General features: G+C 34.9%; 1 protein-coding gene across 5 annotated transcripts in view; it reads right to left on the minus strand.

Moving 5' to 3' along the window:
- Positions 1–13,732, minus strand: part of LOC126371906 (uncharacterized) — a 254,081-nt gene that overhangs the window by 120,987 nt on the left and 119,362 nt on the right. For 3 of the 5 annotated variants that reach the window (XM_050017344.1, XM_050017343.1, XM_050017346.1), the window contains exons 5-7: positions 7,756–7,847; positions 5,552–5,698; positions 4,152–4,229 (exon numbers count right to left, since the gene is read on the minus strand). In XM_050017344.1, coding sequence (XP_049873301.1) covers positions 4,152–4,229; positions 5,552–5,698; positions 7,756–7,847 — 317 coding nt within the window. The remainder of the gene's footprint in view (positions 1–4,151; positions 4,230–5,551; positions 5,699–7,755; positions 7,848–13,732) is intronic. The other 2 variants (XM_050017345.1, XM_050017347.1) reach the window with 1 other exon arrangement.

Raw genomic sequence — 13,732 nt, forward strand, 5'->3', positions numbered from 1 at the left:
TCGCCGGTTGGTGTCACAACACATTTAGAGTAAATTGTCTTAAGGGGCCTCTACGTGTTGGCTTCGGCCCCACGCACGCCTTCCAAAAGTCCGGGACTCCATGACAGACCCGACCCGAGACATGGAAACGAGATACAAATAATAATAAGATTAAAAATAATTAAATAAAAAATATTTTCCCATGATTCGGGAATTTTTCGGGTGTTTATTTTATTTTCCCATATTTTCCCGATATTTTTTCTTTCCCTGCCCATCACTAGTCACAACTGCTACATCTATTTAAATAGTCTTATTTTGTCACTTAACGTCTGTCTATCGAGATTTAATATCAATAATCTCGTTTATACACTTCTCATCAAAAAAATCGAAACACCTTGCAAGTTTACGTTTTGTCAGGATTATCAGAAAAATGTGTACATTTAGGAATAAATGTTAAATGTCGTTTAATAGTGAGTAATATGAGCTTATCAAATCTTAATGTTAATGTTCTAAATTTAAATGAATTTTTCATAGGTTTCGTATTTTGTTAAATGAGTCATTTTTATTCCGTATGGAGTATAAAGGAAATGGATAAAACAACACACGTAAATGAAAAAAAAAGCTAAAAAACGTTTATTTAATAACTTTTATTCCCTCCCCGAGCTCTAATTACTGCTTCCATACGGTTCTTCATCGATCGGATGAGAGTCACGATCACATGCTGTGGCATATTGTCCCATTCCTCTTGGATTGCATCTTGCAGCTGGCTAAGTGTTTCTGGGGCAGGATCTCTTGCTCGAATTCGTCTCTTTAATTCATCCCACAGATGTTCAATGGGATTCATGTCCGGGCTTCTTGCTGGCCATTCCATAATAGAGATATCGACTTCGTTAAGATAATCTCGTACGACGCCCGCGGTGTGAGCCCTAGCATTGTCGTGCATGAATATGAAGCCGTTGCCAATAAAATGTGCATAGGGCATCACATGAGGCTCGAGACACTCTTCGACGTACCGATGACAGTTTAGTGCAGGCAGACGTGGCCCAGACACGAAAGCAAGCTCTGTCTTACCGTCGGCGCTGATTCCTCCCCAAACCGTCCACGAACCGCCACCATAGCTGACCTTTTCTTCAATGCAGAATTGTGCATAGCGTTCTCCGTCTCTTCTGTAGACCTTGTTCCTTCCGTCGTTACCATACAGCATAATTTTACACTCATCAGAAAAGAGAACTTTGCTCCACTGTAGGTATGACCAATTTAGGTGCTCACGTGCAAAGTTAAGGCGCGCTCTTCGATGGTCTGCAGTTAATTTCGGCCCATTTGCTGGCTTATGCGGTACTAGTCCACGATCCTTCAACCTTCTTCTAATTGTAGAGTCACTTACAGCCACCCTTCGTACAACACGAAGCCGCTGCTGCAGTTGAAAAGCGTTAAGGCGTCGATTTCTTAAAGAAGTTGTTACAATAAATCGATCATCTCGCTCAGAAGTGACCCGATTCCTGCCAGATCCTGAACGGCGCGTGAACAAACCAGTCTCCCGATAACGTTTATAGACTCTATGAACAGATGACAGGCTTAGATGCAGTCTTGCAGCCACAACACGCTGACTAAGGCCAGAATCCAGCAATGCCACAACTTGGGCGGCTTCTGTGGGCGAAGTATCCATACGTTTTAGAAAAAAAACCTTTTTCCAGACGTCCCAAAGTCACAGTATTGAAATAAAAAACAAAAAGTTTAAGGATAGGCGCCAATTTTTAGTTTTTAAACGCTAAATGTACTCCAACCCTAAACACACATTTGTCTCAAAACAGTGATTCATTTCGTTTATAAGATAAACAAATGAAATTCTAATTTTGAATTTAGAATTTTCGCTTATTACTGTAATGGCCAAACTGCCAGCTATACATTTATGTATTTTTTTTCATCGTATGAATTCTTTTTTGTGTTAAATTCGGACAGAAACAATGAAAACGGAAGTGTTTCGATTTTTTTGATGAGAAGTGTATATAGCTCTACTTGCTGAACTACCTACCAATATTAAGGATTAATCTCTGTCTTCGTCTATTTCTATTTGGTGACTATTTTCCTCAGATCTTGCGCTAATATTCAACGGTATTCCTTCCATTTGCATTTGTATGACGTGTCGTGACCAGCAACGGTTAAGTTCCATTGTTTCACACATTTCGCCGCTGTCCGCTGTCATGCTAAGTAATTTAAACCATCCTTTGTCTAGAACACTTGAGGGATTTTACCTATGACGTAAACAGTCTCTCTCGGGATTTACTGATTCGCTTCTTACGTCAAACGAACTTTGCATGTTATATAAATTAGATAATTGAATTCAACGTAGCATGTAAAATTGCTAGGTAAATACTAGGTAACGTTAGTTTTTTAATAGATTTTGCAAAACAACCTCTTGAGGACCAATAAACCTGTTTCTGACACCATTCTAATCAACTTGTAAAAATTATAGTATACTCGTTGTGTTCATCGTACTATTTCATAATCAATAAGTATTTTGAATAACTAGGTAAGTATACAGGGTGTTAGTGACATCGTAACGAATACTGAGGGGGATGATTCAGACCATGATTCTGAGTTAATATCAAGTGGAACTTTCCGTCGCAAAATTATGGAACGGAAAATAATTTAAGATAACATAAAAAAATCATAAATTTTCCGACAGGAAATTCCACTTAATATCAACTCAGAATCATGTTCTGAATCATCCCCCTCAGTATTCGTTACGGTGTCACTAACACCCATACCTACTTGTATGGCTACCTGTATGTACTGGTAAGGGGTGTAAGTGACATCGTAACGAATACTGAGGGGGCTGATTTAGCTCATTATTCTGAGTTAATATCAAGTGGAATTTTCAATCGCAAAAGTATAGAATTGAAAATAATTACAAAAATCTAAAAAAAAAACATGAATTTTGCGACGGAAAATTCCACTTGATATTAACTCAGAATCATGGTCTGGATCATCCCCCTCAGTATTCGTTACGATGTCACTAACACCCTGTATATTAAATAGATAAAAAATATTTGAAGATCAATATGATAAAGATGAATAACTTTACTTCGTCCCTAAAATTGTGTCCATGAGAATCGCCGGTCACTCGTATTTTTTGTGCTCAATAATTACGAACCATTTCAAGCGTAAATATTTATATCTTATATTCTATATTATTGAAATAAAAGTTTCGGTAACGACTGCTAACAAAAAAACTTAAAAATGTGTAGGTTTTCTTAATCATTTTAAGTTTGTTTTTTTAAGAAGTATCCTTTTTCAGTCAATAACTAAATCACATTTAAAAGTGGAACGTAGAATTATTTTAAAATATTATTTATAAAACAAATGAATGCTCCTGGTATGAGATTGAATTATGCACTTAATGATACTATGATGAATTTACGTAGATATAATATCACAAGAAAATTCAAGATTCATGTAATCTAATAGCATTTGTGCTTCAACGTAAGATTTCAGTGACATATTTGATACGTTACGTGCTATTAATGATATTTCTAAGTGAAAACAAACATCACAACGTAGATTTAATGGCGTAACGTAATAGCATTAATGAAGATCAAAGTGCTTGTGAAACGCGAGCCGAGATCCGCATTTTATAGCTAAATAATATGGGCGACGAAAGCGACATCCCAGGATTCCTTTATCCTAGCTCAACTTTGATACGTACGAAAACTTACGAAAAAGAAAATTGACTAGCGAAATGTTATTGCTTTTGGATGACTTGAATTTGGACGCACAAATAAATATGCTGACTGTGATAGTGAGATATAGGTTCATTTAGCATTGTTGCAAAAAATGTGGGATTGAGTACAAAAGATTTATTTTTCTTGCTGGCATGTCTGATGCAGAATTGTCTTATAACGGTGAAGATAGAAAAGAAAGTAAACAACGTACAAAGTCATTACAATGACATTGAATTTAAATACCCACAGGCTAACACCAAAATTCAAGGAAATGTCTAATAATAATATTGACTGTGATACTATCAACTCTCGGGGGAGACTATAACCTCTTACGCGGCCTTGTGTACGAGGTTAATAAAACATGACGTGACCGGACAGTAACGTTGTAGGACATGGAGGCACATGTTGTCATGAAACGTGTCTAAACATGTAGCAACATGTTATAATTACCGAACACGCGGAGGGTGCTGAGTGTGCGCCGCAAGTCCCACCTGCAGCTGCTGCTGCTAATGCACTGCTCCCTGGTACCTGAGGGCATAGTAAGTAAGGATTAGTACCGTATATACACAGCATTTTTGAGTAAAACAGTTGGAACCATAACTCACGACCTTGTTTTTAGTTTGCAAACTCTTGTACAGCTGCGTATGCTAGGCTGTATTGTACATTCTTATATAAATTGACATCGTTAGTATCATTTATCATTTCAATATCCCTTAACTGCTGAATATAACGCTGCTTACACCTGTTACAATAAAGAGTAATTTACCATAACCGTCAGTCCTAATAGGTGGGACAGGGATTGTAATATTATGGTATTCTTCTTTTTAAAAAGACGCATAAGTGCTTTAGACTTTAATAAAATAAACAATTACTAACGAAACTGTAAGCGATTTATTACCAAACATACTGGACTAAATATTTACAGGTAACCTAGCAAAAATTGGAGCCTACATTTAATCTACGCATAATAAAGTCACTATTATAATCGCAAACATTGTACTAACCGCTATAGTGTAATTGAGGAGAACCAAAATTGTTTACAAAATCATTAAATAATATGAGTTTCAAAATCTATAACGCAATGTACAAGATCAAGCTATTGATACTTTAGGGTCAAGAATTCGGAAACATTTGGGGTTAAATAACACACCATAATCTTAGAGAGGCGTTGGTAGAGTTGAACGATCCACCTGTCAAAACGTTATAATTTGTGCTGTCATCGGTTTATTAAAAGGATAATTAAAATATAATTAACTATTTTTTTTTACTACTAAATATTTTATCATTTCACAGTTACATAAGATGCTAGAGATATTAGTTATAAATGGATGAAAAAACATATTTGCATTATATCACGTCATTTCACGTTCACCTAAATATTTTTAAGTCACTAGGTATTTATTATATACTTTAATATATGTGTGAATGTACGTCGACGTGCTTTAACTGATTATTTTCTATTAACAAAATTCTGAACCGAATAAGCGACAGATAAAAATAATGAAAAGATAGTGAATACGAAGGCAATCCTGAATGTGAACGATTGGATTTTATGATATATAGTGAATTTGATCAGTAGGTATAATGCAAATAACCTGACATAGATAAATCAATGCCATAGATTTTCATCAGCAAAATGGACTGACAGAAATAAACTTAGTCCCCATAATATCGCAAAAGTAATCAAACCGTTTGAAAGCAAACAGCTCAAAGTTGTTTGAGCTGTCTTCAGGTTAGTTATACCTAGTTCAGTATAAAATTTTGTTTCAAAGCTTTGTTATATTTTGTAAGCGACATGAATTATGATACTTATATAAAAAATAATTATAATAAAGACGACACATACGTACATTACATACCTTCAGCTGCTCCTGTTTGTAGTCGGGTTGGTATGGAAGCAGCATACGAATCTTGCCCCAGCGGTTGAAGAACAGAGCTATGGCGCCGATCCATACTATCAGTACTAGGACTACTATCCCGATCTCTACACCCCGTATCTGGACATAGGAGAATTAAGTTAGTGTTTTTGAGAACACAACAAGACACAGCACAATGTAAAACTAAATTATAATAACACTAACAAAATATACACTAGCGAAATATCGCTAGATCAAATAATAAGAGAAGACGGAAAAAATATAATATAGATATTATACGTATTTATGATTTAAATTATGATCAACGATTACACAGAAGACTTACAGAAGTTCTAGAATCAAACTATAGGTAGGTTAGGTTACTATGTAATTAGATATATGAGTTAAGTACTTTATTTTCTTAGCTTGTTTGTTACACCCCATAAAAGCTATAAGTTGAATCACATCACAAATGAGACAAATTCGTAACTAAGAAACTTATATAGTAAATTTCGTCCCCAAATTGAATCACATTAACGTGTCACTCAAAATTCTCGACCAAAAAAATAGCACACCAACGGTGCCAAAGCAAAAAAGGCGTAAAAATGCATTCGCCTATTCAGCGAGCCAACAACCGCTTGACGTTACAGACTTAGTTGTCTCAGCTATTGAGGTCAAGGGACAGAAATAGGCATAGACTCGACAGTGCAAAATACAAGAGTATCAGTTGTATATTTCATAGGCTATCTTGGAATTTTATATAGGTAAATAAAATATAATGCTATAATTGATGTACTGGTAGTCAATATAAATGACATTCCTAGGCATAAGTTAAATATTGAAAAGAAGACATTAATTAAATTTGAATTATTTTATTTGAATATAATTTATATCTAATCAGATTAACGTACCTCAGATAGTTTTGACGATTAGTGCAAGACAAAACGTAAGTAGGCAATAGGTAAGAACTTAATCATATTGCGGTTACAATAATCTATTATTGATGTTATTACTTCCTAGTATCTAAGTCTAGCAACTAAGGTAATCGATCATTTTTGATAAAAATAAGTTACTAAGAGGTCTTAAACCAATACAAATAATGCTGAACACACATAATGTATCATAGGGAAGTATCGCTCCTGTCGCAGTTTCATATCAAGTTCTGTATCTAGTTATAGATACTTCGACTAGTTCTACTTATAAATATTTAATGTGGACCCAACTTTAAATCATATTCACGCCGCCTCGAATGTGAGTATATGAAGCATCTCTTAATATTGAGTTGAATACGGATGAGTGGTATAGCTAACGCGAAAGTATTATATACTTTTATTAGCCTTCCCGTTTAATACATAGTTAGTATTAGATACCTACTTTCGCGAGAGAGCAAACAGACTTTCTCTTTTTTTGGCTGTCTATTTAGTCTGCGATATTTTTCATTACGCTGTGCTAATATCATATATATATAATATGGCTACATATTAACTTAACCGAACTACATCAATGCAAATCACGCATACGAGCACTACATCTTAGCAAATAGACCTGACCTTTAAGACTACACTATAATTAAAAGCTATTAGACGATTAGGTCTTATTTTAAACCAACGTGGTTGGTAAGTATAAACATTTTATACTATCGATAATTATGTAACCCAGCAAACAGTTTGTGTTTTGCGTGCTATGCGTGATTGACAACCAACAATATATTTCACTAATTCACTAAGGAAAGATATCATGAGAATACAGATAGCACCAGAGTAAAGAAGAGAGCTATAAGTAGCACTTTTTATGTCTTTAACTGACACTGATGTCTTATTCGGCTCAAACTGTCCAAAAGGAATCACATTTGGATTATTTAAGAGTGCTCAGAATGAAGTGCTTAGTAACATCTCCATTATCAACCTCGCAGTGTATCTATAAGGTATTCTCTATGATCTCTCTCCTTGGCATTTATTATTCCCATCTGATGGTGGGGTCTGCCTTCTTCGTACTTCTCTTCCACTTCGCTCTATCGGACGTGTCGTTCTCGGAGACATTGCACATACACAGGTCCTTTTTAACCACATCCACAAAGGTATTCTCTATGATGTATAATAATATTTTTATGGCGTCAAATAGTAATAGACAAAGAAAGAAAACACTTTTCTATAAGTACATACATTATAATAACATAGGGTAAATGAAATAGTACTTACCGTGGGGAATGTGGGCGAGGGGTCAGGTGGCCCCGTAGAAGGTCGGGCCGTGCCGACCCCCCCGTCCTGTTGAGGGGACGTCCTAGGCGGCTCTGTAGAGACACGATACTGGCATTAGTGCTAATGCGTGCTATTCGGTGCTATTGAGTGCTTATAGCCGCATATTCAATTGCCTAACTAGGACGGCGGCTTAAGCGCGTATTGTTGGTTGGAAGTGGAGTTATATAATAATTTGTAAGTGGTTATAGAGCGCAATGTATATTAGTAATATCTGACTGACTGTAATGTGTGTACCTATATAATAATTTGCATCAATTATCATAGTGTTCATTACGTTATACAATAGGTACGAAATCTCTTAGTTGAATATTATATAGATACCAAGGATAAAGACAAAACTTTCGAAAATTTAAAAAAAAAAAATGGAAAATTGAATTGTTTGTGTCAGGATCGAAGCAAATGGAATTCTATAGTCTCTGCTTACCCCGGTGGGAAATAGGCGTGAGTTTATGTATGTTTCGAAAATTTAACAGACCACGGTCATAATAGAGTATGATGAACGTTTATATTATTTCCTTTAAAAAAAAACTAGGTACACTTACAGTAGAATATTTAAAAGGATTTTTTTCCACGCTTATACTTACTCTCGTAGTCCCTAATGGAATGGGCCGAGCTACAAGTAATCAAAGATAACGTACAACCACTGTTGATACGAAGACTTAAGGGCGCGTTCCCACTACGTCGTAACAATTAATTTATCGTTGGACGACTGTCGTCTCTAGCTGTTCCCATTAATGCGATTGTATGTCGTCAAATTTTAATATTATACTTAATAATATTTTTTTTAAATAATTTAATTTAATAATAATTTAATAATTATTATATTTTTATTTTAGCTACTATCGTATCTAGCTTTTAACTGTCGTGCTAGCCGTTTCCACTGACATTACAATCTGTTGTCACTGCAAAAAATGTCGTAGACGACAGTAAATCGTGTCGTGATATGTGAACCCCTTCCTTTTAAACATATAAGACACGATACTTAAAACTACACGATTATCTGTCGTCACGACAAAGTGGGAACGCGCACTAAGACTAGAAAACTATTAAACTCGTATATAGGGACAGCCACAACGGAACTTGGTCCAGAATTTTATCTGAAATGTCAGTTCAATATAATGTATAGTGCAATGCCAATATTGGCGCACCTGGCTTTAATGGATTCTGAAACTTTCAAGATTCTCTTAGATATTCATTTTCTATATAAACACACTTAATGCCTTTATCTTAGATCATATTGTAGAGCGTACTATAAACCTTGCCTCTCTAGAATTGGCTTTCATAGTGACGAAATTCGGGAGTTGTACCTATACATTATCTGTAAAAAATATAAGTAATCCATAATAAGTAGAGACATTAGAAAGTATTTTTTTTCTTTTCCATTGTCATATAAGTATGCCTCATAAAATTGCTTATAAGTCACAAAGTGACGTAAGACCGGTTAAGTCATTAATAAAAAAAGAAGTAAAGAAAATCGTTTATTTAAGTAGGTATATATATATACTTACATCCCAACAGGGGATAACAGGTTTAGAAGAAGAGGAGAAAGATATGCATACCTACTTAGTACACATAAGTGTGATACATAATTTATTTGAATCTATGAGGTTTATTTATTTAACATTTAAACGGTGAACGAGTGACCGTTATCCAAACAATAAATACTTGGTTTTAAATTGCTATCGCATTTCTTTTTCAAACTAATATCTGTTATTAAAATATTTCAGTCTGTCACGTTTTTTTTAAGAAGATTTAACAGTATATTTGATCAACACTACCAAAGCGTTTAAAAGTAAACAATGCATAGCTATATAAAGACAAGACAGCAACAAAGTACGAAGACCTGGCTCTGTAAATGCCAAAGCCAATTTTAGAAATCGGTCAGAACACTCAACCAAGTCTGGAGTACACCGACAACATCGCAAGAAGGACTATTCAATACTTCAACTTCACTTCACGTGTATATCATCGTGATTCCTGGCCTTCGGGTAGTTTTCCAACTAACATAATGAATGTACCAATTTTTGTACCTTCTCACCGACTCAATAATTATCTCTAAAGTGAAACACGACAAGAATTTTCGATAAAAATCCGATTATTGAAAGCTTTCTTGACGTAGTCTTGAAAAATAGAATACTTAAATCCTAAAACGATATAAATAACATATAAACGATACAAATTTGTTTAGTGAATAAAGATAATACGAGAAAGTGCACTAATCTGTTTGGAACTTAAGTACTAATGTGAAATAAAATATCGCTTTCAAACCCAATAATTATTATTTGATGACTCGATAAAAAATACAGACAATAAAATGTTGGAACATTGTTGTATAATTCATATTCATGATTGAAATGGAACGAATAAAAACAATGGGTTCGAAATAATATCACATATATTATTTGTATAAATAAATTATATTCTGATCGAAGCATCTTTGATCAAATCAAAAGTATTTTATTAGACAAAACTTTAAGGAAACATGTGAAAAAAATAAATCATGCAATCAATGAGTTAGTAATAAACAGACTTTATTTTTCCAGCCGAATTAAAGAACACGTAATTCAAATAAAGAACACGTCATCTAAAATTACACATGCCAGCTACAAAGACAGGGAATAAAAGACGGACGGTTCGGATATCAAACGCGTCAAACGTCAGAATAACGCCGGACATTACGTCAAGATGCACCATGCATTCACATCCATCCGGAAGATAGAGCTCGGCAAACGAGCTATCTGGAGCGAAGCCAACTGAGTCTCTTCGCTCTTTATAATCTTCATACGACGGCAAAAAAAAAATAAAGAGCTAGATACTAATGTTAGTTCTCGTTAATATCTATCAAACATATGAGACATAAGGCGACATAACGCGTGCAAAGAGGGCTCTCTCTGTCATGTTCAACATAGTTGTGCGTTTAGTAGTAAGTGACGTTTCTTTGATGGATTGAGAAGTATTCAGAATAACAACAACATAATAATATTATCTAACAATGAAAATGGTAGGCAAAAACTATATTTAAAAACGGAACATAATTTTAGGACTATGCATTTGAACAATTTTGACCTCTTCGTGCATTACGATATGAATGCATAAGACAACGAATATTAAACAAGATACCTTATAATATAATTTAACATTGACAAACGCAACAAGCGAATAAACCCACATAGTCTCAAATGCATGAATATGTTGGGAACAGAATTACCATAATGTTACTTGTTAGGTAACTGCTCAAACTTTCAACTACGATTTAACTTTGGAATTTCAAATTTTCTGCATAAAACCTTCACAAAGGGTAAACCATAGTTTACTTGAGTACTTAAATCCAGTCACTAAATAAGTTTATTTGTACAAACAGACGTAGTAACATTGGTTTTGATTCTGACAAGTCAAAAAATAATTAGTTAATTTATTATTGATTAATTTTGATTTGGAAGTCTAACAGAAAATAGTGTTTTATTATTAATTAAGCATCGAAACCCAAGTCTTCACATCTCTAAAAATTCAGCAACTAGTAGGTAACAATTCCAAATCTTTCAAATGATGGTGTTATTAGTTGCTTTATTTTATGGTATGCATATTGACTTTGATCATATAGGTAGGTATATTATAACTAAACCATTAAAATCAATATATACCAACCAGGGTTGCCACTTTTAGCCATAATAAAACTATCGCGATGAAAATATCAGAAAATTTAAACAAACTCAAAACGGATATCTCTTCACGTTTACAACGCTACAAATCTCGAACTACTAATCAGGCAATATATCCAGTTAGACTAAAGAGAAAAGGCTCAGGAACATGCAAGGTTAGGTTACTGATGGCAAACTTGCACGATGTAGACGCTTCTGTAATATGTAAATCGTATGCAAATAATCACTTATAAGAAGGGTCGGTAGCATGTGGCGCCTGTATGCTACAGTGAAACGGAATATCACAGTCAAGGCACTACTCCACAGAGGTTGGTTGGGATTGTTTTGGGAAGCTTCATATTGGATTTTAGGAATTTCGTATTCATTGGCCAAGGACGTTTGTGGTTGCCCAGTTACAATTTCTGCGTTTATGTAAACAAACTTCATTATATGTTTATCATGTCATTCTGCTCTATTGTATCTGTTCATGGAAAACAAAATTTTGGTGCTAGGGTCATAGTTTATGTTTCAAATTTTTAGTAGTTTCTTTTAATTACTCCATTGTAATTATATTCAAATAGAACTTGAAGAACCCATTTGTGGTAACATTACCAAAAAAAAAACATCAATAAGTAAATTGTGATATTCCTTCTATCAAAAGGCTTTTTATGGAGCCAATGTAACGATGTGTTGAAGTTTCGAAGACAAATACTTCAGAGAAAAAATGTTGTAGTATTGGGGTACCAACATAAATGATGATATGATAATGCCTACATGATAATGCCTAAGAGATTCGGACGCAAACTTTTAGATTCAAAATACATGAAGTCTTATAACATAACATACACATAACATTAACAGCCTACATACGTCCAACTCCTGGGTACAGGCCTCCCCTCAATTTACCGGAGGGGGAATAGAACATACTCCACCCCGACACCAACGGCTTAGCGTGCTTTCCGAAGCACAGAATCATCTTACTTTTTTTCGGAAAATCAGGTGTTTCAGGCCTGCGGTGTCCTTACCAAACTAAGTACACAAAGTCACAAAGTAATTTTGACAATGTCTCCATCGGGAATCGAGCCCGAACCTCCATATCGTGAGCCCAACGCTCTAAGAAGTCTTATAAATTGTTGCAAAGAAGTTGGGGTGCTGTAAAACTTGTTAAGGAGGCTGGTAGCAAATAACTAGAGGTAATAGACCAAAATTGCCTCCGAACTTAGCGCTAATGACCTCTTAAATAACTTTTTTCGGTTAACTATCCTAATAGCTTTCCATTTTCTTGAGTATACTTGACCGCCTCCACTTGATATATTTTCTGTTACGACATAATACCTAGTTAATTCAGTACCTTAGCTACTATAACGTTTGTTGAAGTCGACTTTATAAGTTTGAATTCATGTTTGGATCATGGATATTAGATATTACATGGTTCCCAAGATTTTGCCCGATTTATGGCAATAGACTCGCCCTAATACAATATGGGACTTATACATAGCTGGCGAAGAGTAGGTGCAATATAGGAATACCTTTGCGTACGGTCACGAGTACTAAAATGTAAACACTTTGAAACCATGTCAGATTAACGTTTTTGACAAATTAAACCGTAAGTCTTATTAAATGTCAAATATGATAGTGCGACAGGGTTCTAAAGTGAGTACATGATATTGCTCATGACTGTACTCCTTCGGAGATGTAAGCGTGTTGCTATGTTGTTAATATACTTCACATCTGGAGACAGGTCTCTAGCTAGTATTCAATCCCAAAGGAGACGACTCACTTCAATAATTATCAGGACGTGTAATTTCGGAAACTTGTGCTCAGTTACCAGAAGTACTAGAAGACCACACAGCTGAGAAATTACTAAAGTCCCAAAGTCAAACTACTCCCTATTCAAACTCTGAACCTGCTATGTCACCAAAATCCCAATATAAACTGAACTTATTTACCAAACGCCCACAAATCCCACATTGCACCATAATTGTTGAAACAATTCACCAATATGTATGCAAACGCCGCAATACCGCGTGTTCGGTATAACTAGATATATATATTAGACATAGTCATAGCGATTATGCAGAGCACCCCATTCGTGTGACTCCGCTCGACATTATTAAACAGGAAAAGGCGTGATCGGGCCAAAGTTGATATTGAAGTCGGTAATAAAGGATGATAGTCTTATTTGCAGTAAGATAAAGTTTATGATTTGATGTTTTGAGATTACCTACTTACAAAAAAGTGTCATTCGTTTTTGATATTGCGTTAACCTACTCAAGCTG

The sequence above is a fragment of the Pectinophora gossypiella genome, chromosome 13 (genome assembly GCF_024362695.1).
Source record: "Pectinophora gossypiella chromosome 13, ilPecGoss1.1, whole genome shotgun sequence".
Lineage (NCBI taxonomy): Eukaryota > Metazoa > Arthropoda > Insecta > Lepidoptera > Gelechiidae > Pectinophora > Pectinophora gossypiella.